The following is a 25,964-nucleotide window of genomic DNA, read 5'->3' on the forward strand; positions in this document are numbered from 1 at the left end:
TTCTGAGGTAAAACTGGTGTACAGTAGACCACATACACGTGGTGTTCAGTGTGATACGGTCTGGTAAATGCCTTTATCTGTCCATGACCACAGTCAAGATAACAAACATTTCCTTCACCCCAGTTTTCATCTGTTCCCTTCACTGCCTTCTCTTCAATATTTGAGCTTACTTAGCATTCCATCTCCATTTTAATTCATCTTTTGGCATTTTGGCTGTATCTTGTATTTTTGCGTTTGGTAGTGGTGATTGCTCTAGGGATTATAATATACATCCTTAAACTTTCGAATCTATTTGGAGTTAATGAACTGTAGAAACCTTGCAACCACAGAGGTCCGATTCCTCCTCCCCCAAGGCCCTTGGCCTCAGAGTCATCGTAAGCATTACGTCCACACACATTTTCCTTCAGCGCTTTAAAGATGTGGTTCTATTGGCACTCATGGTTTCTCAGGAGAAATCCATCATTATGCAAATTGTCATTTTCCTCTAGTAACTTTAAATATTATTTTATCTTTGGTCTTACGTAGTTTGACTATATCTAGAAGACTGTCTTTGAATCTGTTCTGCTCAAAGTTTGGTGAGCCTTTTGAATCTGTAAAGGTATGTGTTTCATCAAATTTAGAACGTTTCTGGCTATTATTTCTTTCAATGTTGTCTCTGCTCCAACATTTGTCTCCTCCTCTTCTGGGACTCTTTTCGCACAAAGGTTATATTTATAAATTTTATACCACAGGTTCCTAAAACTCTATTCATATTTTTTCAATCTTTCTTCTGTTCTTCAGATTTGATTTTTATTGATTATAGACTATATCCACCCAATGGAATATTATTCAGCAACAAAAAGGAATAAAGTACTGATATATCCTACAACATGGATGACCCTAGGGAACATTATGCTAAGGGAAAGAAGCTAGTCACATTTATGTGAATAGAATAGGCAAATATGTGGAAACACAAAGTAGATGAATGGCTCCCTAGGGCTTGGGGTGGTGGCGATGAGGAATGGGGAGTGACTGCTAATGCGTATGGGGTTTCTTTTTGGGGTGGCAAAAATGTTCTAGTATTAGATTGTGACATTGCACAATTTTGTGAATACACTAAAAAACCACTGAAATGCACCCTTCATTCAACGTATGGTCTGTGAATTATATCTCAGTGAAGTTCTTTTTTTAAAAAAGAATGAGTTGCATAAAGTTACAAACAGTTAATTCACTCTACTTGGCCAGTTGTCTCTTGTATCAACTTTGCCTGTTCCATCTATGAATTTTCCACTACTCCTTCCATACACTGGATTAGTGGGCCGCTTGCAACTTTAAACATTCCCAGGATCTCGTATATATTCCATTACATTGTCCTTAAACAACAGGGGCAAGTTTTCTTTCCTGAATTCTAAAAATCTTGACCAAACACTCTACGACATGTAGTTGTGTTCTTAAATGAGATTCCCAAAATGATAATCAGAAGTTCCTTGCAAAGTAGATATTTGCTGATTCAATGCCTGCTCAGAACTGGATTTTTCTTCCTAGTTCATTGGTTTCTACAACACTGGGTTTCCGAAATCCAGTTAAAACCCGTGATTTGTTGCCTGAGAGAAAAAGAAAAATAGTTTAGACTGTGTTAGGAGAAGTGTAGTTAATATTTACTACATGCTTAGCTTACACCTTGCATAAGTTAACTCATTTCAATTTGCACAATCAACCTGGAACACAGGTATTGGTCACTCTATTTTACTAAAGAGGCACAAAGATGTTAAACTTGGCCAAGGTCATACACCTACTAAGTGGTGGAGGAGAGATTCTACCCCAGCAGCATGGTTCCAACATCTAGACAGGTAGGTCGGCAATGGGTCACTGAGTTAACTAACCTTTTCCCACTGCACTAATTACTTAATTCAGAGGTATTTATGGAGTCCAATTGGATGATAAGTATTGAGGATACAAAACCAAACCAAAACAAACACAAGACAGGGCTCCTCTTCTGGGATTACTCAATCTAACGTGGGCGACAAACAGACCATCAAGTAACAAAACCATGATGTGGGAAGCCTGCCCTCTGAGGCCCAAAGTCTAAGCAGAGTGCAAAGGTGTGTATTCACTTTGCAGGAGGAGCTGGGAAGGATAAGGCAAGATGGCACTGAAAGGCCAGCATTTACTCCAAAGAAACGGCTCATGCACAAGCAGAGGGGTGGAAGGGATGTGCAGTTCTAGGAGGGCCTTGGTGTGACGGTGTCCCAAGGGGCAGGTGAAAGTAAGGACCAGGCTGTGAGGGGCTTGCATTTTATGCTAGAGAGTTTGCAACAAAGGGCGCCAGAGAGCTTGGCTTTCCATAATCCTATTTGCGTTTTGAGAAGGTAACTAGGAATTCTGCTGGTGGACGAGGGCAGAGACAATGAAAGCAGGGATACCAGGCAGGAGGCTGCTACAGCGATTGACCTGGAGATTATTTTTAAAAGAAGCAAATTAAAAATCTGCAATTTATTTCTCTTTTTGGTGTATAATTAAGCCATATATGGTCCCAGGACCATGGTTAGTATCATCTAGACCAGCACTGTCCCAAAAATATAAAGTCACATACGTAATTTAAAATTTTCTACTAGCCACATTAAAACAAGTAAAAGACATACATGAAATTAACTTTAATCATGTTTTATTTAACTCAATATATTATCTTTTCGACATGAAATCAATATACAAATATTAATATGTTACATTTTTTTCACACTAAATCTTTGAAATCCAGTGTGAATTTTATACGCAAATGCTTCTCAATCTGGATGCTAAATGTACCTTAGAACTACTTGGTTTGCATTTAGGTTTTGTAAAATTTACATTTGAAAAAGTAGACTCATGTACCCAAGTTGTTCCAGACACACTTAAATGTTGCCCAGTATTTGAACTGAACATCAGTTTTAAAATTTTAAATTGATTCAAATGAATTTTAAAATTCAGGTTTCCAGTCCCACTGGCCCTATTTCATGTGATCAGTAGCCACATATGGCTAGTGGCCACCACTTCAGACAGCACAGACTAAAGCCTGCTTGGCTTACAATAGGTGTTCAAAAATATGTTATCTGCAAACATAGGATTTAAAAAGTGAAGAATCACTCATTCTAAACCAACTGTAAATAAAACATAGTATTTTGGAGCAGAAGGAATTCTTTTTGAGACCAGGAGGAATAAATACTCAGCACATTACTGTTTTGGGCTAAATTATTTAAAAGAACCTTGCTCTTTAGACCAATCTTCTGTGCAGCTAATACAGAAGATGTAAACAATGATTGGAAAGAATCATTCCTTGTTATTAACGTACTTACAAAAGAGTAAAACACAAAAAACGTCTCATTACAGAAGGCTGTCATAACACAACAGGTTAGGAAACATACACTGTGTGCCGAGTACCTGTGCAGCGTTTATAACTCGCCCTGGGATAGGAAGGAAACCACCCCTCCTGCCCCTGCTGCCAGCTGCCCTGCTCTGCAGAGCTCCAGTTTCAGATTCACCGCATTCAGTGATTGACATCAAATGCTTTCCCAGCACCGAGGAATTTACTACACGTGAGTACATTTTCCTTCCTAAGGCTTATTTGTGAACAGACTGACCATCGGAACTTGAACGCCTGTGCCTGACACCTGCCCTGTGTGAGTTGGTTTTCCCTATTGTGAAATGGAGAAAATACCTCCCCCACCCTTCTACACGAGTCATGGCACCAGTGGGGAGTGTGTGGAGAGGACTCCCGTGGTAATGAAAGCGGGAAGAAGGGGTGGACAAAGCCAGTGGGAAACAGATGATTCAGTCAGTAGAGTGATGTGAGTGCAGGAGGCGGTGGAGAGGGGTGGGGAGTGGGGCTAATTGGAGGGTGAGTGACAGCTGAAGGGGTGGCTCCCTCTGCAGGAAGGCTGAGGCACTGCTGCCAGATCCTTCCACTGAGTGCTCAGAAGGAAGAGATTTGGAATTTTATGTAAAATCTGATTTGTAAAAATCAGCAAACATTCTGTGGACTAGAAAGATCAAGTGGCAGACCTCTAGTTTGTAAGCTCTGAACGTAAAGTTACAGAAGCCAAAACTAAAGAGCAACACCAGAAACAGAGTGAGAAAGTAAAAGCCAAGAGAAGAAAAGTTATTCTGAAGAAAGAATAATATAGACTAGATCATGGACAAAGGAGACTAGAATCACTACGGAGCTCAGATGCAATCTAGGTCCGCTTACACCCAAATCAGGAATAAGAGAGATTCAACAGAAGGTAGGCCTATAAAAATTAAGTCAAGGCTCTCTATTTAAAACTATATTTGGATTAGATGTCCAAGAATACAAAACAGCTACAAAACAGCTGAAAGTAATGGATATAATTTTTAAACTCACAGCTGAGTTAGCACAAAAGTAAGGTAGATTCTTAGAAGCCAGAAATGAAGTCAAAGCTTGAGGAAGGGGGGCCCTGAGACTGGTAGTGGCCCCTGATCCCAAGTCTTAGCAGCTGTTCAAGAGTCAAGCCGAGGCCCAGGAACCCTTCTTCCCTCTTCTCTACCAACAGGAGTTTTAGGGGAGTGTGAGACCAACCCACCAAAAGACATCCCCAGCCTCGCTTGCAGCTCTGCGAGGAGGTTCTGGCCAGTTGACATGAGCAGAAGCGACATATGCAACCGCTGGATCACACTCTGCAGAGGAATTGCTGGATCACACTCTGCAGAGGAATTGCTGGATCACACTCTGCAGAGGAAAAGTGTCCCTCTCCTCTCCACCCTTTCCTTCCTCCAGGAGCTTGAGTGCAAATCCATCCCACCACGCAGATGGGGCAGAACCACACTGTCGGGAGTCTGGGCCCCCGAGCAGCCATGTCACCCCCAGACAGCTCCCTGCACCACCACGTGAAAGAAGAACCATCTTCTTTAAGCCACTGTACCTTGAGTGCTCTAATAAAGCAGCTCGACCACACCCTAAGTGATGTAAGCCATGTGAGGCAAGGAGATCAAAGAACCCCTTCCGAACAGGGCTGTCAAAGGTCTACACTAGGAGTCCGCAGACATTCTCTCCAGTGGGCCAGAGTGATTATCTTAGGCTTCACGGGCCATGCAGTCGCTGTCCCAACTACTTACCTCTGCTGTGGATGAGCAGAAGCGGTCACAGATGGTCAGTAAACAAGTGGGCATAGCTGTGCCCTAGTAAAGCCTTATTTATAAAAACAGGAAGTGGCCTGGTTTTCACCCACAGGCTATAGTTTGCCAACCCCTTTCTTAGCACTACCATAGATAGATAGGGAGACAGGGAGGGAGATAGGGAGGGAGATAGATGATAGATAGATAGAGACAGATGATAGATAGGATAGGCAGATAGATATGTAGATAAAGTATCTGACAAAGAAAACTTGCCTCTTGTAGCCTTGGCTCTCTGAAGTGAAAGAAAATTCTGCTCTGAGAATTCACTGCTTAGAGCTGACTCTCAGCAGGGACTATGGTTTCAAGTCACACTTCATACATGGTCCAAAACATCCTCAGAGTGAGACGGTACATTAAAGTGGACCCGGGCTGGCCATGCCCTCAGGGGCCTGACAGAAGTTCCTGTCTGGAGGAGCACATCTTCGGCCTCAAAGAATTGACAAATTCCTATCAAAGACGAGCTCACAAATAAAAATTACGAAACAAGGAGAAAGACAAGTCACATGGAACAAAAGACAGCAGAGAAAACAAATAACAAAATCAGACCCTACTGACTTTAGGTATTGGACTTACCAATGACAAATATAAAATAAGTGTGTTGAATAATACATAAAGAAAGTGTAAATAAGGAATAAGAGATTACCAAAAGGTGACCCAGGCATACTTTTTAAAGGACCAATTACAACTTCCAGAAAAGAAAATTGAAATTTTAAATTAAATGAATTTCCAATAAAATTACCACCATAAAAAGATTAAAGTTTTAAAAGTGGCCTAAAACCACAGAGACAATGAAAATAGGAAAAGAGGCAATGACATTTTAGAAACTGGAATGGGAATAACTGACTCAGCAAAATCAAGAAAGCTAAATGTGAAGCTTGCAGTGGGGAAGCCTTTGTATTTCTGCAAATAGCAGTGGAGGCAGGACTGGAAACAGAGCTGACGGAAAGCTTAACAAGGTCAAAACAGCCCCTTCAAAAGGGAGAGGAAGGGGAGAGTGCTGCTTTTGTAATGAACCTTAGAGAGACATCTGACTCTTTAAACTTTGTCATGTGATTCTGATAAAAAATAAGAACTAAAAAATGAAGACAAATCCTGCTATTTTCAAGGCTAATAAATTCCCTGGACTAATAATATAAAGTCAAATAGAGGGGCAAAATATTGATATACAAACTATATCTTTAAATATTTACATATCATCAAAAATAGGGATGACTGTCAATGACATTTTATTCTACTCATATATGAGTGATTTTAATTATATCTGACACTGGGCTGAAAGTGCTTTCCGTATGATCACCTGTTGCAAGAGGATTTCACTAGAATGACACCTATGATATTGGGGTTTGAGTCTTGGCGTCATCACTTCGTACCTGCATAACTTTGGGCAAATTACTTAGCTTCTTCCCTCATCTGTAAAAGAGAAATTACCGTACCATTATTAAGGTTAACATTATTAGCCTTAATGTTACTGCAGGGCTCAAAAAATTCCTCGCAGTGTGAAGCCTCCTTTCGGTCCAGACACGCCAATTACAATCTGACCCCAGCCACCCAGCTGAATCTTGTAAAGGCATCTTCATACAGTGATGATGTGTCAATGAAATATTAATGACTTTATAAACTGTATAACTTAAAATGTCTTATTCTCTTTTTTCCTCCCGAGTTTTCACTCATTCCCAGAAGTCATTTCAAAAAGACTAATACATGTTGGCAACATAAGAAAATTAAAATTTCTACACAACAAAAACAAGTAACCATAAACAGACATGAAAAGATTAACTGTGAAACATTTGCCATACATAAGACAAGTAATTTAAATATTAAGAATGTTTAAAAACAACATGAAATGGGGTGATGTAAATTTTTAAAAAACAGTCACATGGATCCAAGACTAAAGATTTAAAATTGTTCATTTTTCCAAACATTTCTACAGAAAGTGATTGCATCCAAAGAGCTCTTACAAATAATTAAGATGGCCAACACCCAAATGGAAATGTTCAAACTCACATAAAGAAATGTCAATAAAATTGGATACTATTTTCACCTATCCTAGTAGAATCATTTCTAATAGCCCCAAAAAACCAGAAACCATCTAAGTGTTCACCAAAGGAACTAGTTAAAACAGGATATAGACATATACGCTATGCAGCTGTTAAAAAGAATGAAGAAAAACAAGAATCAAGATGAAAAGAAACGTAGGAACTTCCTCTGGAGAGTGGGGTATTGGTTGCTTTTAATTTTATCCCTTTATGCTGTTCACACTTATTTATGATTACTTTTAATTAAATGTTTAATTTCAAATTGTAAATACTTTAAAAAATAAATCATATTCATACTCATTGCTCAAAGCCACTTTCTAGTACAATAAATTTCTGACTGCCCCAAGCCTGAAAAATCTCTATTCCGTGCTCTCAAGAATTTTCTTTGTATCTTTATCCCATAACTTAATAAGAGAGCCCACCCTACATTATACTTATTTGCATAAAAGTCTAGACTCTGAGAAAACTGCCTGGGTTTGAACTCTGGCCCAGCCACTTACTAGCTGAGTGACCATTAAGTTACTTAACTTCTGTGCCTGTTTTCTCATTTGTAAAAAAGGAATAATAGTATCCACCTCACAGGACTGACGGAAACAAGTTATATCTCTACCCTCTAAGCTCCCATCAGCGACTCACACATGACAAATCTAAGTATTTACTGAAGTAAACTGACCTGCTACCAGGGGACTCAGAGGGGTGAGGATGACAAAACCAAGTTCTCTGCAACTTAAATCTACAGCCTACCCTCAGCAATGCAACCTTTGTGACCTGGTAGGTTGTTTGTTTGAATTGACAGGTTAAGAAGAAGAGAAAAATGGGCACTGAATGAAGGAGAAAAGCAAAAATATTCTGGGCCAAGACCAGTTTTTCTGGTAATCCCTACCCTTTCCTCCATCTGCTGCTGTCTCTCAGCCCCTGCAGCTTCTGGCCCATTTCCATGGTTTCCTTGGGCCACTGAGGTGCATCTCCACATGGCAAGAAAAGGATCCAGCTGCACTCGGTCTGAGTTGGTGGTGCTCGTTTCAGTTACAGGGGTCAGGCGAGGCTTCCTGGAAAGGCTTTCCTGTTAAACTTCTTACAAGATTCAAACAGCCAAGACTACTCCCCTTACCCTGCCCGAGGTGGACAGACCACCCTGCATGCCAGGAGCTGGGATGTCTTCCTAACACTCCTTACACCCTAGAGGGTGACTATTCTCCCTCAGGCCCCAGGGCCCTTGGTACTTCCCTTACCTGCAGGGATCCAGTCTATTGTATGTGTGCAATTTCCCCGTATAAATCATGGAACCACATGACCTTTGGTGCCTTTCAGAGGATGGGCATGAAGGTTAGCCTGCTATTCCTGTTTCACAGAAAATCCCCAGCTCCAGGACTCAACAGCTGTGTGACCTTGGGGAAACTGCTTAACCTAAACCTCAGTTCCTTCATCTAGACACGGGAGATTTCTGCTTTCTAGGATAATACTGAGCCTGAACAAGGTCAAGTATATAGAGTTCTGAGTGTGCTGCCCGAACAGACTACACACAACAAATAAGACACGACCGTGAGTCAGATGAGACCCCTGGGCCCACGTTAGCGAGCCCCCGAGTCGTGCCCCCTGAGCAACACCGTGTGGCGTGCTCCCAAAGGCACAGTGCAGCCAGACTTACCCACAGTGAGAGGCGGGGGCAAGGCACAGAGGAAGGGGATGCCGCCTATCTCGCGATAGACCATTCCAACCCAAATACGTTGCACACGAAAGTATCCCACTGCAAAACTTCTAAAGGCACTATTCAGCTTCCCTCGTTGTGAAAAACAACAATCTCTATTTGAGATTAGTAGTACATTAATTTGGGCTTACTGTGTTATCACGAAAGAACAGTTAAGCTGCATTTGTACTGACTGGAGGATAAAAATCCTCACTGAGGAATAAAATTAAGATGCTGACAGGGAAAACCACCAGGGATCTAACAAGCACTGTAAAACCTTGCTGAAATAAAAGACCTAATAAATGCATATACCATGCTGTACATATGAAGATGTGAATTCTCCCCAGATATATATTTTATTTGTATAAACCTAATAAAAAATCCCAGGAGGATTTTTCCTAAGAAAAATCGAACTTGACAAAATAGATACATCCTAAAGAGCATAAGCGTCATAGAATAGCCACCCAACACAAAAACAGAAAAAACAGAAAAAGAAGATAGGGCAGCTTCCCCGTCAGGAACCGATATAAAGCAACCAGCTATAGTGAGCAGTTGGGGAACTGGAGCGGGAACGGTAAATGCCTCTGCAGCGTCAGAGGTCCTGCACCCAAGTGCCTTAGGTAGACTTCACCTTCACACAACCACCTGCCTTTACTGTCCTCACTTGGGAGGTGCTGAAGCTGGGGTGTAGAAAAGAAACTTGCCCAACACCACACAGGTTCGAGGCAGGGGTCTGGGCCCAGCTGGCTCCAGAAGTCCAACCTGTCTGATAAGAAAAATACTAAATAGCACACAGTGTCTACAGAGACCATAAGGAGAAACTCCTAAATGATCTGGTGTAAAAACGGACACAAGACATTACCATGCAACTAGGTTAATATGTAAATGGCTAACGTGCATGCTAAAAAGTTCAACTTCACATGTACTTGTTTTAAGGACTGATACTATCTAGGGCTGCAGACAGGAAGTGGGTACTCACACATACCACAGAAGTGTCTGTTTATATAGCATTTTTGGAAGGCAATCTGACATTAAAACATACAGTTTGTATGCCTCTTCAGCAATTCCTCTTCTACAATCGATCCCAGAGAAACATTAAACGTAAGCACCAAGAGTCATGTTCAAGGATACTCACTGCAGCTCTTCTGTGAAAGCGAAATACTGGAAAGAAAAGGGAACATTTGGAACATATCACCGGGCGTCCATGCCACAGGACAGTAAGCAAAAAGTCAGTCTCCACGGACCGACACGCAGAGACGTCCAAGATACGCCACTAAAGGGGGAAAAAAAGCAAGCCACAGAACACACAGACTGTTAACCCATTTGTTTAAAAAAAAAGAATCTAAGAGACAATAAATGTGAGAAAATGAGAGAGAGAAAAAGAATGAACATTTGTACACATGCTGAAAAGGCATTTTTAAAAAGGACCTGAAAGGATACACACAAAACCACGAAGAGCAGACACTGTGGGGAAGAAAGTGGGATTGGGGCCCAGGAGCTGAAGGCAACTTTCACTTTTTACTCAATATTTTTGTGTATAATTTAAAACGTTTTTGTAATTTTGAGAAGACAAAAGCAAGTGACAAAGAACTTGCTATCTTGTATTCAGCCTTTTGTTTTTTTTAAAAAAAGCAAGATGTATAAACCAGTGAAAATGAAACACTAAAAACCAACCAGAGAACAGAAGAGGAATAATAAGAAAATTACATATGAATAACAACTACTGACACCTATAAAGGTTCAAAGCAACTGACACAGTAAATTTTATTGTTTACATAATGACAGGCTCTGGACAAAGTGGAGACAATGGACACAGTGACGACACATTTAAACTCCCGCCACAAATTGATCTGTTACAAATTCCCAATGGTCAACATATTAAAATGTAAAATATATAAAGAAAAAAACACAAGAAATATAAATATCCAGATTTTTGCAGCACAATGCAATGTCCTTTTTAAAAAAAGTTTGTTGTAATGTGTATTTAATTCTGACAGTAATTCAAAACACAAAACCACATGTTTTCCTACCCTTCCCCAAAACCTGGATCTGGGCACTGCAGTATTAGGGAAGTATGCAAAAATAAAAGCAACTTTCATGCTCAGAAACAAAGCATTTTCCTTATTTTAATGCATCAAGGCGCAAAAATTTCAATTCCAAAAGCCAATCATCGCTATATGCAGATAAATAAAACAGATTTGACAACACTTTTATAATCAAACCCAACTAACGTTATACTAAAATATATATATATATGTGTGTGTATATATGTAATACCTATTTTAGAAAAAAAGGTGCCTTGGTGAAAATGATTCTGAAAATATTCACTTGATGCACATTATGTACAAAACCTTCTATATAAAAAAATTAAACTATTTTCAATGAAATTTCATGTTCACATCCCATCTGAAAACTGCACTTGAAAGATAAAATAGGTCTACATAACGGTTTCTGTGTGAAATCATGGCTAAGGCAGTTCTCTTCCCAAGGGCTCTCTTTTTCACCCACTCTCTGTCACTAATACTAATACAAATAACACACAGATGAAACCTGACATGTCTATATATGTTATTACCTGGAGCTCTGTTCACTGTTAAAATGGGGGATAGTTTACTGTTGCTACAAAGAATACTTTTTTTCTTAAAATATACTGTTTCTTTATTCCAAATTAAGCACTTACTTAAGACATAAAAGAGGCTGATAAGCGACTCCATTTGGTGTCAATATCAATAGCCCTATAAGAAAGAACTCTATTGGAATAGCTAGAAGTTTCCACTAAAATAATAGTGCATCCTTCACCTGCATAGAATCAATTTGGCTTAATAGCTCTTTGCCCCCAGAACACCAGTCTGGAGTTCAAATATGCTCTTAAAGGTTCATTTCAGATATGAGGATACATAGGATAATAAAGTTGTTGAAATCGGTCTGATGAGTCTCAGCAGCCCTCATTCGGAGTAGCTGCTAAGATTAACATGGAAACAAAAATGGGAAAGACTGGGGGCAATGACGTTGAGTTGGTCAATATTTACACCAGTAACCATTTCACTAAGTCTTTAAGCAAATAACTACAATGACTTGGTACCTTTAGCTCCTTGTTCTACAAGCACTGAGGATTTGAAGCATAAAAGGTGAAAAATGGAATACCCTTAGAAAAGGGGAACAGTCTGAGGCAAAAGTTGTAGGTCTGTAAATATATATTCTATATGCACACAATTGTGTGTATTATGTTGTATATATTTTACATACATATTCACAAGATGCCCTGCAGTGTAGTTCAAAAGGCCTTTTATCAAGGAACAAAGTGATTCTGGTATAGGCCCTAGAGTTCATACCATCTATATAAGAAACAAATGTGCATATATTCACATAATGTAAACCTTATCAACAAAAACATTGCTAAAACACTAGGTTAAATAGTAGTAGGTCTTACCAATCAGCGATGTAATATTTCTTACACTGAGAATGAAAATAATGAAAAATACACAACTAGGTTTCAAATACACAAGAGAAAAGTTGTTTAGCACGGCAAACAAGAACAGAGTTCAAATTCCAGAAGTAAGGAAAAACTATCAAAACTTTATAAATCTCCTGGGTTGCAATTTAATTACTGCTTCAACTTTAGAAAAATAGATTCAGAGAATGAACGATGCTGCTATGGATCCTCTCAACACATCAACCCATATGTTTATCTTTTTCCTCTTTTGTTTCCAGCTGGAGGTTTCTTCAACTGAAGGAGTTGTCCTCCTGTTCCAAAACCTGCTGAGGCAGGATTGGACACCCCAAATGTCAAACCAGCTGATGCCGTGATGCCGGGATTGCTGAAGTTAAACCCAGATGTACTTGAGCTGCCAAAGCCTTATGTTTAGGGAAGAAAATATTCATATCAGAAGTTAAATCACAAAAACAAACATAAAAAATGGGGATGAGAGGTAAGTGTCTAGCTGAAAGAATATATAACCTATACAAATAGCAAATATCTTAGGGCCCTGAATTTCTGACATGGAATTTTACAGGAAAATAATTTAGCTGACAACTAAGTGGCACCATTACAGACAGAAGTTTAGTGATCCAGACCAAGAGAGAAACCTTACACAAATAACTGAACTCGACAGAAAACTTCAAGTTGGCAGCCACTTTCGTGTTAATTAAATATGCCAAGGTACCCTCCTCCTCAGCCCTCCAGAAACATTTTATCAAAATGTAAAGAAGAGACTTTCACAGCCTTTGGACCCACCCTTGCAATTCTAAGTCCTCCAAGAAAGCCTTAACCCACAATTTTCAGGACAATGAATACACAGAAGAGTAGTACCCACTGTTTTGATTTTATAAGAGCCCTCGAATAATTAGGATCATATACTATTACTGCCTAGCTAACTAATATTAATATATACATATTATAATCCTGATACCGCTGAATTCTATTATCTTACTCCCTAGGAACTACTGATTTTCAACACCACTTAATTTTAAATGGAATTTCCTTCAAATTCCCGCAATTAAAAACTTTAATTGGTACTATTATTTTAGGCATGCTATTTATCCCTAAGAATTGCACATTAAAACAAGTCATTATTTACAAATATAGAAACAAATGCAAAAGTAGATGAAATCTGGAAGTTTCTACTAGAAGCGTCAAGAGATTATACCTATGTCAAAAATGAACAAAGAATCCAGTTAATCATCGTTTGTAAGACTGGTATTCTTTTTTTTTTTTTTTTAAGACTGGTATTCTTAAAATCAGGGGGGCTTATAACTAAAGAACACCTCTTTAGAAGAGAAACTATTCTCCTGAATGAATAATGATAAAACTTTCGCAATGGGTTCATTTTTGTAATAATGAAGAAAACTGTTTAAACATAAAACTAGTCTTTGGGTTCAAAATAATCTCTACATAGTTAAAAAGAGGATGTAGTTATTTATTATATCAAACTTAAGTTGTTAGAAACGTTCTACAAACCTGACCTTCAGCATATGAGAGAGAGAAAGCTATATATGATTAGTAGGCTTGCAGGTTCACCCAGTGGGTAGAAACTGAATCAGGGATCTTTTTTGGATACCGGAAATAACAACACTTATACTTTTAAAATTAAATAATGTGCACCTTTGAATCTGCCTGAAGTTCAGGCCAAAACACACAAACCTGCACTAAGACTTCCTGAGGGTTTATTTGTTGTTCCAAATCCAAATGTGGAGGCCCCTGTGGTGCTGCATCCAAAACCAGAGCTAGCTCCAAAGCCTAGTGGGGGTGATAGAGAGACACACACGGCAGGTAAAAACACAGGTGAAAGGATACTGACAAGTAACACCCAAATTATCAGTGGTCTAATAAACAGTGTTGAGAACCACGGCCTTACTAAGGAGATCTGCTTTACTCCTTTGCATAAGACTTCTGGAAGAACCAGATCAATTCTGAAATAAAACATTTAGATCTACTTAGACTAAGCTTATGACCCATCCATCATTTTTAAAGAACAAAGCCATAAAAAACAAGATCATATTAGTACTTTCTCTCCCAAACGGACTAGAAATTTCAGTGACCATTCAAGTATGATTTTAGTCGAACAGATAGACACATATCTACTTAAGGATATTTCATTTCGGGAAAAAAAAAAGACTAAATTCATAAATAAGCAAGGCACGCACAACAGTTTAAATGCAAAGTACCACACAGTAATTTTACTCTGCTTTCTGCGAAGACATTCTCACTTACGGAGTTTACCACTGGAACCCTGCGTGACTACACAAGGGTCGGTCACTCTACAGCTACTCAGGAAGAGCAGCCCCCTGCCACAGAACCAGCAACGCAATGCTGAGAAAGTGGAGGGGGAGCAGCGAGGCTTCTCTCCTAACAACACTACGGTCACAATTTAAACGAAGCATGTGTCTTCATCATACAGAGTGCAAGAGGGGAATTTGCCAAGTGCTGGAAGACTGGTTTCAAGTGCTCAGAAAATGAAATCCGATTCATCTTCAGCTACTCTGCAACAGCTTATCTAAAATACTGAGCCTGACAGTATTATTGCCCGTAACTCTATGAAATATGGCGACAAACTGGAATATAGATCATAGGAGTTACGCTGTCTGCCATAATCCTAATAATCCCTATTAGAGTGTAATATATTACATAACCATAATAGCTTATAGGCTTTCCCTCTTATAATGATATATTTTAATGGAAATAAGGGAATCTTATTCGTTACATGACAATGCACCTGTCAAAATACAATCAACCTTCAATTATCCACACCAGAGAATTGGGAATGCATTTGTATTTAGCATGTTTTTGCAGAAGACTTACCGTACTAGTTAGAGTTAACTTATGAGTCTACTGAAATAAACTTACTTGCCCTTGTATACAAGCATGCATAAAGGCAAATATGCCGAAAGTGCTCAGGAATGGACAGAAGCCAAGTTGTTCCATTTATAATACAATTATCTCCCCATTTAAAGTGTTCATTTGCAGAAAGAGAAGATGCTTAGGAGAATGTATGTCCAGAAGTAGTTTGGACTCCAACTCATTTTTTTAAAGTTAATTTAATAAAACTAAGTAATTTTCAAGTTCATATTTTAGCATATTCCTTTGAAAATATGAACATCCCTACCATTTGATTTTTAATACGTTTTTATATTTACTATTCACAGACATGAAATGATTTTTTAAGTTCTGAATCTAATACTAGAAAGCACTGATTATGTTTGGAGAACCCTTTTTTTGCCAGACAGAACCTTAACTTCCCGAAGAGCAGATCCTCTTAGAAGTGTTTACAGGCTGGTAGCAATTCAAATGTATCACAGTCCAATGCAATACGAGAAAAGTTAAAGTGTACCTCCAAGGTTTGAAGAACCTAGGCCACTTGACTGCAAGCCAGTGCCAATACCTGAGCCGAATGGCGCTCCAAAACTAACTCCCAGAGATGGCTGTGGCCCTGGTATAAAAAAAAAAAAAAAAAAAAAAAATGGGGGGGGAAAAAAAACAAATTTGCCTTACTCTTTCAAGATTAAAGTTACTTTATGAAATTATTTTTTAAAATGAACAGTGATTACTTTTAACAAATTCTATTTGCTAAAGCTTAAGTTTTCAGGATGTCTAATTTATCTGTCCCAGCTGATTTACCTATCCAAAAATAAATTTAAAAAAAATTAACTTGTTCACACTAGACAATTAAAAGAGGCTTACCACATGGAAAGATGAGTGTTAGTTTAACCTACTAAATAATTTGAAATCTTTAATGTATTGTAAATTATAATTCTTTTAGTTTTACTTCTAGAATGGTTTTAGAGCTCTCCGCTTGTTTTCTGATAAAACTAGTTGCTGCATTCAGTAAACGTTTTTACTTTTTTTCTTTTTAAAATAAGTTCCTTAACTGTTAGAGTCAAGTCTCAATTGATCAAAAGAGACTGACACTAACATGCAAAACCATCATGTTACTTAATAAGAGTAAGTACTAAAAACTAGGCATGATTTCTTATAGTAAATATAAATGATATATAAATAAATAGATAAAAAACAAGACAATGTTTTATTTTATTAAATTTATTGTTCATCTTAAAGCAAATTACACAGTAACATGACAATTCCAACTTGTTCACAAAGAGTGATAACTGAATTCTACTGTTAAGCTCTGCTACATTACACCACTTATCACCTGATTAAATAAGATAGAGAATGAACATTTACAAAGGCACCGCTGTGTACCTTGACAGATTCAATACATTCAAGATTTCAATTCAGAAGTTTCTTTCCAACATCTTGGAAAATGTACTCAGATGCAGAACGATTAGTCATCCTTTTCCCATTTGTTACTTTAAAGATTTTGGCTGAGTTTGTTTGGCAAGAATAGCATCAAACTTACTAGCCTCTCTTTTTTAACTACCTTTTTTTTTTTTAACTAAGCAGAATACAAAAATCTATAAATCTCTCATATTTGATAAATAATTTATGAAAATTATTTGATAAATTTCATAGTACAATCTTCAGTCTTGTCTTTTTCAAGCACAGTGATCAGTGCATCTCAAAGCCGAGGGAACTGCCAAAGTAATATACAGATTGATATTTAGACTTCTTAAAGAAATCAAAGCCTTCAAGTTGTTCAATGAAGAATGAGGTTTGTATATTCAAAAAGGTAGTGTAAAATTATAAAACATTAAAGAAAAAAGAAAGAAAAGAAAAAGAAACTAAGGAACTACATCTTGCTACACTGGGACAGAAACTGGACTTTCCAAATAGCTTCTACCCAGAAAATAAAGGATAAGGACTAACAGCAGCCAGAGCCCTTACACCACTATTAAAAAATAAATTAAAAAAGATTTAAATTTTTACATCCAGTTTGAGATCAATTTGAGAATAAAATACCTGCCTAGCAGCTCTTTTGTAAAATGTTACTACAGGAAAAAGAAACTAAGCATATTACCCTCTTATTTCTAATGAGAGTAATATGTAGAAAACACACGTCCAGTTTCTTTAACATTGAGAGACTTAAGTGTCACATGTTCACAGGAGGCACTGCTGGTGGAAGACCCTAGAGCATAATGCACACCACAGCCCTCAGCCCTACAAGTCCTAAGAGTTACTCAAGTAACATGCTTCGTGTTGTGTGCGGGTCTGCTTTTAAGAGCAACTCTAGTCATTAAGATTCAGGATCCAGGTAATCAAGAACTCTAACGATGACAAGACTTTCCATTGCACAACAGGTACATGATATTTTGAGTTTTGTACCTTCACACAAATTCTGAAGGCAACATCATTTATAAAACTAGTAGGCAAATGTATAACATTTTTAATAGTAAAAACTCATGATAAATATCTCCCATGCCAAAGTATCAGCATATATTACACTCTGGCCACCATATAAATTATTTTCACTATTAGAAAGCAGAATCTACATCCTTCAGGCAAATGTTACGTAAACAATTCAAGAAATCTGTTTTAAAATCTGAATAGTCGTTAGTCATTCAATGAGAGGCTCTTAGTTCCATAAATAAAACCAAGTTAGTAGTAACATATCCCAGTGATTGCCCAAAGTGAAATCTTCATGTAGAGTAACATTTTACAAAAGTTACTGAATAATATATTCACACACAACAAAATCAAGATTAGCACTGTAATTCGTATTTTCCAGAATAAATTCTACTTTCTTAAAAGTAAAACTGCATTCTCAGGAAAAGGACTAAAGTGCTAAATTTCTTTTTATAATTTTCAATGATCACTCAAAATACCTAATGTCACTAGCATGGTTATTCCTAAGTCATATTTTTTAAAATAATAATTTTTCTTAAAAAACAAAAAATGTCTTCCCCAATTTCAAAAATTTTACTGATTTAATGGGGAATGTCCTTTGGTTATTAAATATAACAAAATCATAAAATCACAAGAAACTAAAATGAAGAAGTTTCCTATTTAACACTACACCTTAAACATCCAAACCTACACTAAAAGCTAGAAAGTAGGAATTCCTAACAAAATGTCTCAGCTCTCCTTAAAAACAGCAGCTAAGTCACATGAGAAAAGTCTTTTTATGTAAACATCAAGAACTTTTAAAAGTGTCAAAACACAACAGCAAAACTTAATCCCAGTACATTAGCTTAAAACAACCTATCCTAAGTTAAAATTATACCGAAAAGCCTAACGTAAATGTCTTAAGCTTTTTAAGAGGCTTCAGAAGCACTGGTGGACAAGTGTACTCCAGATCTACCATCATGTAATCCACATATGATGCTTATTTCATACATAAATAGCCTGCGGAGTTTTTCATCAGTTCTCTTCAGCCTTCAGAAGCAATAACCATAAATCACACAGGCCTAAGTTCTATCATATATTTTTTTCATTACAAGACATTGAAGAAGGATCAAGAAGTCACTTATGTCCATACTTCCACCTCCAAGAAAGACTACACAGAAAGCACCTTCAGAAGGTATCAGCCTAAGAAGCTGTCTGCTTTTTTACATAAAAAAGTCAAGAACCCATATGCAAATAGAAGCAAAACCCCCCTGACAACTCAAACCTTGCACACACCGACAGGGCTGTGTAAAAACAGCACACAAGCCTCACCCAGATTCATCTAGATGGTCTTTAAAATTTGTTACTGGCACTTAAAAAGATTTCATCAGTCACAGGACAGAAGGAATAAGTCACTGGGTACATAGCACAATGCAATAAAGAGGGGCATTTCTAAATGGGCTGCATGCATCTAACAGAGCTGCTGCGTCTCAGGCTAGTGGTGACAGGACTAAAATAGCTAATCCTGACGGGGAGAGACATAAAGGGATGGGCTGTGGAGCGTGCGAGACCTTTAGAGAAACAAGTGGGAAACAAGAAGACAACACAAAATGATCGCTATTGTTTAGCTTCTCAGTTCCAAAAATCCATACAACTCAAAATGAAAACACTGTAAGACTGTTTAAGTTAATAAATTACAATTCCTGCCACCTGATTAGAAAGCCCTTATGTGGGCTTCACAACTGCAGGGAATGTACAAGGGAGTCAGTTTCCCCAAAGCCTGGTGAAAGTCCACAAAAAATTAAAGCATGTGAGCAAAAGTCTCTTCAAGAGGATGACTAAATTCAGCTAATATTCTCCACTACCACAGAGAGCAAAGACCGTTATCTCTGTTGTTTACCTTCATATCCCTGGAGCCCAGCACATAGGCGGCACTCATATAGAATGAACATATTTCTTCAGATGCCCATGAGCCCAAAATGTAAGAGTGAAAACCTACAAACCCTCAAAACTGCCTACGTAACAAAGTGTATAAAACAAAAATCCGACAGGTGGTTCTGCCTCAATTTTAGCTGTACACCGCAGAACATAATTAAATTCCCTTACAGCATAGCAGTTTAGTTAACTGACTTTTCTCAAGTTTTACTGATTAGAATAGAAATCCCTTATGTTTAAAGAACACTTAACCAAATCCCGCTTCTCTGATCTATTTTAGGATTAATATTAACTCTAAAAAGTAAACTGGTACTATAGTTAGTTTGATTAGCTGGGTAAATAATCATGAGAACTGATGATTGTCATTATGGGGTTGATTTGGTATCTATCCATCCCATAATGACCTGATAGGAACCAACTCCATAGTGACTTCTTTTCCCTCTGTAACTGGAGAATGCAACCCTATCCTCCAGCCAGCTAGAGAACTACTACACAGTCCTTATGTCAGCCACTATTCACATGGGTCCAGCCATGGAGCGTGGAGGGTTTGGCACATAAATCCATCATCAACCATTTACTGATGGTAAGTCAATTCTGTCATCCCCAAACGTGAAGAACAATTTTTTAAACTGCCAATAGTGAAACCCAGAGAATGCTTCCCTAGTAGAGGCAGCCTGAACGCAATCTAGAGATGTACGTTTTTTACTTTTTTGTACTATAATTTACTACTGGACTATAAGGAACTCTCAGAAACACACATGCTATAGAATAATAAGCACTACACAAAAATTTATGAACAAGTAAAAAAAATCAGTATCCATTAAGACTATATTTTTCTATGTCACACTTCAAGCCTGACAAAATAGGGACTGCAAGAGTAAAAAGATAAGTAATCATCTCTGAAAGACACAAGACCAAACTAAACACTGCAGAACTAGACCACAAAAATGTTTCTCTCGTAAGAAGTTAAATTAAACCAAGGACTAAAATTATCTGCTTTCCAGTATCTCACCAGTTATTTTCATCTGCTCAACCTCCCAGCTCATACTTCTTCATGTATAATCCAAAGCATCTCATAACATTTTTTCCTGCTCTTGCCTCTGTTCTGTTCATTTTGAAAAGGTACAAACAATTCTAGCATGTACCTTCTTCCAAACTTGGTTAAGAAGGCCTGTTCTCTGATCAAACAAACCTATTGATCTTCAACACACCTTCAGTCGATAAAGACATACTTCATCCTGAGTGTGGGCATTCTGTAACCACTGCATGTGAGAGCACACCACCCGTCAGCATCAGGTACGAAAAACGCAACCTATGGCTGGTTTACCTCTGACTTTAAAACAATATACAATACAGTCACAATTTTAGAATCTGTTGCTCTTAAATGTAATTCAGTAGTGAAACACCGTGTTCTAAAGGGCATTTATAGCAATACAGCAAATAACATTAATTCACAATATTCAGTATCTAATTGATGTATAATTATTGCTAAGACTACCCTGCATTTTTATCAGGTATATAATTGTGTCCATCACAATTTTTAGACTGTATTGGAACAGCTACTCATAGAAATTTCTTCAGTGCTAACACAAAAGGAAGACTCATAAAAATGCACATAAATGCTCTGCATTTTAACAGTAAGAAGCTATAACTTGAATGCATTCAGACCTGTAGCAGGCTGTTGCTGCTGTGTAAGTGTTGCAGCCATGGCAACGGCTGCTGCGTTTGGCATGTTGCTGAAAGGGGTGGGTCCAGTAGTGACTCTGGGCGCATTCTGCCACTTCTTGGCTTCTGCTCGCCTGGCTTCAAACACATCCACAGCATCTCCCAAGAACATTTTCCTGTAGCCAAGGTACTGTTCTTTGAGCACCTACAGGAATGAAAAAAAGGAAAGGTTAATCAAGTTTTGTGCTGACTTGGATAATATAAGGATGAATATAACCATGAAATAAGTTAGCAAAGACAGATCAAAAACACTGCCAACATTACACACTTCATCTAACCTTCAAATCAGAAGGATTTGAGTGATGGATCGGAGAGTTCTATCACACCTTTTTATACTGTCTTCCCTATTTTAGTCATATGTCTTTACGATCAACTGCCTAACATATTCTGACTTCAGGAGGCCCCCTTTAAAATAAGTTAGCTAAGCTTTTAGACAAGCAAAGTAATATCTAAAATTCCACTTTAAATTCCAGTTTCTCATGAAAATTTCCCCTCCAAAGGCCAAACTTTGGATAACTTTTAGATTCAAAGAGCTTTAAAAAAAAAAAAAAAGCCCACTAAATATATATTTGTTAAATACCTTTTTTATCGGTATATATAAATAAATAATAAAAGGCATGGGTGACACATACTAAAATAAGACATCACCTAAGCAGAGAGAGTTTGGAGGGTGTAAAGAGGGCTCTTACTTGATCAACATTGTTTATTTTACAATGAGAATAACTCATGCTGAGCTTATGTAACCAAACTGGGGGGAAAAGAAAAGAGAGAGTTTGTAATTTCAGAGTAAGAAAGAAAAATTACCAAGTTCATAAAGTGGGCTGGATTACCCAATACAACATTTGCCTTAATTAAGGTCATTAATAGGAAGGATTGTTTCACCTTAGAATTATTAAATACTTTAAGGGTTTAGCTTAGTTTAGATCAGTTTTATATTACTTTTGAAGAGACGTAGGATTTTCATATTTCCAACCTGTTCTTAGCGGAAATTAGTAAATGTGAGGCTTTGGGTTGTGACAGGTATTTCCAGCATTTGAGAGCTATCGCCTCCTTCCATGTGGACGTCAGTGTATCATGCTCCAGTCCCAAGCTTTCCCACCTCTGCAACGTATGCAAGTGGGCCTGCCGAGAGCTGGAAACTGGGGAAATACACTCAGAAGTGGGTCTGTGACATCAGAAACCACAGCTTACGACAACAGATCTCCCCCAAACGCATCCTCCCTCTTTCTGTGCGATTACAAGCACATACCATGCAGTGTGTGACATCAATAGCCCATAAATTCTAGTTCTACTTCAGATAATGGGAAATAATGACCTACCTTAGAAACTTAAGAAAGACATTTAGTTTAAAAAAAAAAAAAAACACAAAAAACTGACACCAGCCATGATCTACAGAATTAATAAAATTTACACCTAATTTTGTTAATGTTGTGGACGCCTGGCTGATGAGGTGGCTCAAGCCTGTTTCAACAGGCTATCTGTGTTGTTAATAACACCACAAAAGGAACCAAAAAAACCCTCTTATAGGAGGTGAACAAGTCTAGAAATTACAGTTCAGTAAACGCAGCTGAAAATAAATGTCAAATCTGATCATGGAACAGCCTTTGGTTCTTGGGATGTGTATTAAAAACAGGAGTAGGTCAGAATTTCAGGTCAAGTTTATCCAACATGAACTGGAGCTTTTTGTGCAAATCTCTGTCTCCTTGTATTATGGCCCTGTTACCAAAAAAGGTCGTTTTCAAACCAGAGAGAAGAAACTGCCATTGAAAAAACATCTATATTTACAAATGATGTGTCTCAGATATCCTTTAAAATACTCCAGGGGAATCAACTGTACTTCAATAAAAAAATTTTTTTAATAAAATAAAAATGTATTAATTGAAAAAAAAAATACTCCAGGGGAAAACAGCATGTGTGGAGAACTGACAGAACAACCTCAGCAGGATCCTGATAACGGCCCACGCTGGGGGGTGGGTACCTGAGCATTCAGTATACTAGTGTTCTACTTTTGTGTACATTTGAAAACTTTCATAATAAAACTGAACGGGAAAAAAACATCTGCAGAACAAAGACTTCAAAGCGCCAACAGAGAATCACCTTTAGCACTTGAAAAAACTAAACACTAATTACAGACAAAGTTTCAAGAGAATTTAATAAAAATTCCTCCTCTAAAACTAAATTATTTTAAAGATTTGGTTTAAAATTTTAAATCTATTAAAGCAAAAGGTCTGAAGTGTGCTATCACTTCAAAAATGGTATGATTTAAGAGGTTAACTTAAAAAAATTCTATTACCATGCATCAAATTAAAATAAAAATGAAAATACTGGTCATCTCCATGAAATTCTATTACAGTTAAGAATTTATTTAGACTCAGGTTTGGATGCTTTGAATTTTAAAGGTTTTCTCCGACTATACGTAACTCCAAGAAAGACTTTTAATTATATTTGCTTGATTGGAAAAAGTGTATGTATGTTAACATTTCACCCAAATAATTTCTAAAAATGAACATATTACACAAGGTTCAAAATATTCAGTGACAAATTATTTTATTTTTATTATTTTAATAAATACAGTTTCCTGTGTTTAAAAGGGACAAATGTTGTTAGCAAGTTTTTTTATGCAGGGATCAATAAACATTTAAAACACACATAAAATTAAAGCAGTGAGACATGATTTTGCTACTAAGACTGTTTACTTTCTAAAGAAATAAACTAAAAGACATGGAAACAACCCAATGTCCAACAGAAGACAACGGGTTACACAAACTACATAAACACATGCAGTGAAATCCTGACTACTAAAGATGATGGTGAAGAAGTGTGTGTATGAACGTGGAATGTGGTTCACAATGATGAAAAAAGTTAAAGTAACAGAGTGCAAAGGACACTTGGATCTTTTTTTTTTTTTAAAGGTCTTATCCATGGCTGTGTCTGGGCATGATTTGGATTATTTTAGTTTTAGTCTTTTTCACTTACATATAATTTTAGCGATTTCTGTAATAAGCATGGATACTTCTGTCCTATGAATGAACAAATAAATACTTCACTTGGGTGTAGATGTCCAGATAGATGAACAGGCAATGAGAACTTACCTTCACATTTTCATGAATAGACTGAAGTTGTGCAGCTAAAGCTACAAATGTTTGATAAATTTTCTGCATAGCCATTGACAAATCTATAAAAGAAAATCATATTATCACACAAATATGTATACGACACAATCGATATTATTTTTCTATTACTTGAGTCCAATTTTTGGTACCGTTAATGTATAGGATGAATAAACTACACCAATACTTCCATGGATGAGAGAAGACAGCAGAACAGACTGAGAGAAGGATTCCTCCATCAGTAATCTGGGGGGTGGGGGGGTGCCCTAGGACATCTGCCCATTACATCATAACAATTCATAACAAAGCATTTTATATTTATAGGAAATAAAGATCTAATCGAGGACTTTTAAGGAAATTGTCTTATGGCAGTTTAAGACAACTACTAGTAATAATCTAGAATATCGACTATATAACAACAGCTTAAGCTCTCTAACTGAAAAAATAGTGCTATTAAAAAAAAATTACCACAGAAAGCATGTTACCTTGAGGGGTGATATGTGAATTATTCGCTTGGGTGGCAAGATGATTTTCCAGTTCTTCAATCTGTTGTCTGTACTGCTGGAGCTGCACCTCAAACTGCTGAACCAGGATTCTGAAGTAGCTATACAATAACATTTACCAAGTCAGATCACAGTTTTAAAACACTGTTTCCTTTATATTCAAAATTCCAACAAAAATATGCCCCTGTTTAAGTAGGGCCTTTGAATTAGTCTGATGACATAATGTATCTTTAAGTGACAGAGGTATTATTGAATCAAAAACCCAAACTTGTAAGTTACCAAGGTATCAAAAATAGAGGCACAGCCTTACTCCAATCATGAAAAAATACCAATTAAGGGATAATCTACAAAATAACTTAATACTCTTCAAAAATGTCAAGGTCATCAAAGAAAAGGAAAGACTGAATAAATGTTACAGATTGGAAGTGACTAAGGAGAAATAACAACTAAATCCAGTGTGAAAAGAATCCTAGAACAGAAAAAGTACATTAGTGGAAAAGACAGTAAAATTCAAATAAGTTCTGTATTTTGGTTAATATAGTACCAATGTTAATCCTGTTCTTGATAATTATACTATGATTATGTAATATGTTAACAGTAAGGGAAGCAGGTAAGGGATATAAAAAAATTCTTTGTACTACCATTTTCCCAACTTTTCTGTAAGTCTAAAATTCAAAAGAAAAAGTTAAAAAAAAAACTGTGCAACTGTCAACTAGATTTTACAGCTAAATACTTACAGTTCTTATGTTTATAATCTGAAATACTATTGATATTTAAACTGAAAACACTACAGTGTGCTACAGAAAGAGTATGTAATTATAATCACCATTCTGATAAATTTAACAAGAAACTGCTAGAAAGATAAAAAGGGACCTTGAATAGCACAAAACGCAGTCTGAACATGACTCCTCAAGAAAGGGGGGGGCTTCCCTGGTGGCGCAGTGGTTGAGAATCTGCCTGCTAATGCAGGGGACGCAGGTTCGAGCCCTGGTCTGGGAAGATCCCACATGCCGCGGAGCAACTGGGCCCGTGAGCCACAACTACTGAGCCTGTGCATCTGGAGCCTGTGCTCCGCAACAAGAGAGGCCACGACAGTGAGAGGCC

At 37.4% G+C, this 25,964-nt stretch overlaps 1 protein-coding gene across 5 annotated transcripts in view; it reads right to left on the reverse strand.

The window, feature by feature from the left end:
* Positions 1-1,500: 1,500 nt before the first annotated feature.
* The window catches only part of NUP58 (nucleoporin 58), a gene marked incomplete at both ends in the record, with an annotated part of 44,195 nt that continues 19,731 nt past the window's right edge, over positions 1,501-25,964 (reverse strand). For 2 of the 5 annotated variants that reach the window (XM_079722043.1, XM_079722042.1), the window contains 6 exons: positions 1,501-1,583; positions 14,012-14,107; positions 15,699-15,797; positions 21,191-21,392; positions 24,340-24,422; positions 24,843-24,961. In XM_079722043.1, the coding sequence (XP_079578169.1) occupies positions 1,501-1,583; positions 14,012-14,107; positions 15,699-15,797; positions 21,191-21,392; positions 24,340-24,422; positions 24,843-24,961 (682 nt within the window). Of the gene's footprint in view, positions 1,584-12,402; positions 12,727-14,011; positions 14,108-15,698; positions 15,798-21,190; positions 21,393-24,339; positions 24,423-24,842; positions 24,962-25,964 lie in introns of those variants that run through there. The other 3 variants (XM_079722040.1, XM_079722039.1, XM_079722041.1) reach the window with 2 other exon arrangements.

This window comes from Hyperoodon ampullatus, assembly GCF_949752795.1.
Source record: "Hyperoodon ampullatus genome assembly, chromosome: 16".
In the NCBI taxonomy this organism is placed as follows: domain Eukaryota; kingdom Metazoa; phylum Chordata; class Mammalia; order Artiodactyla; family Ziphiidae; genus Hyperoodon; species Hyperoodon ampullatus.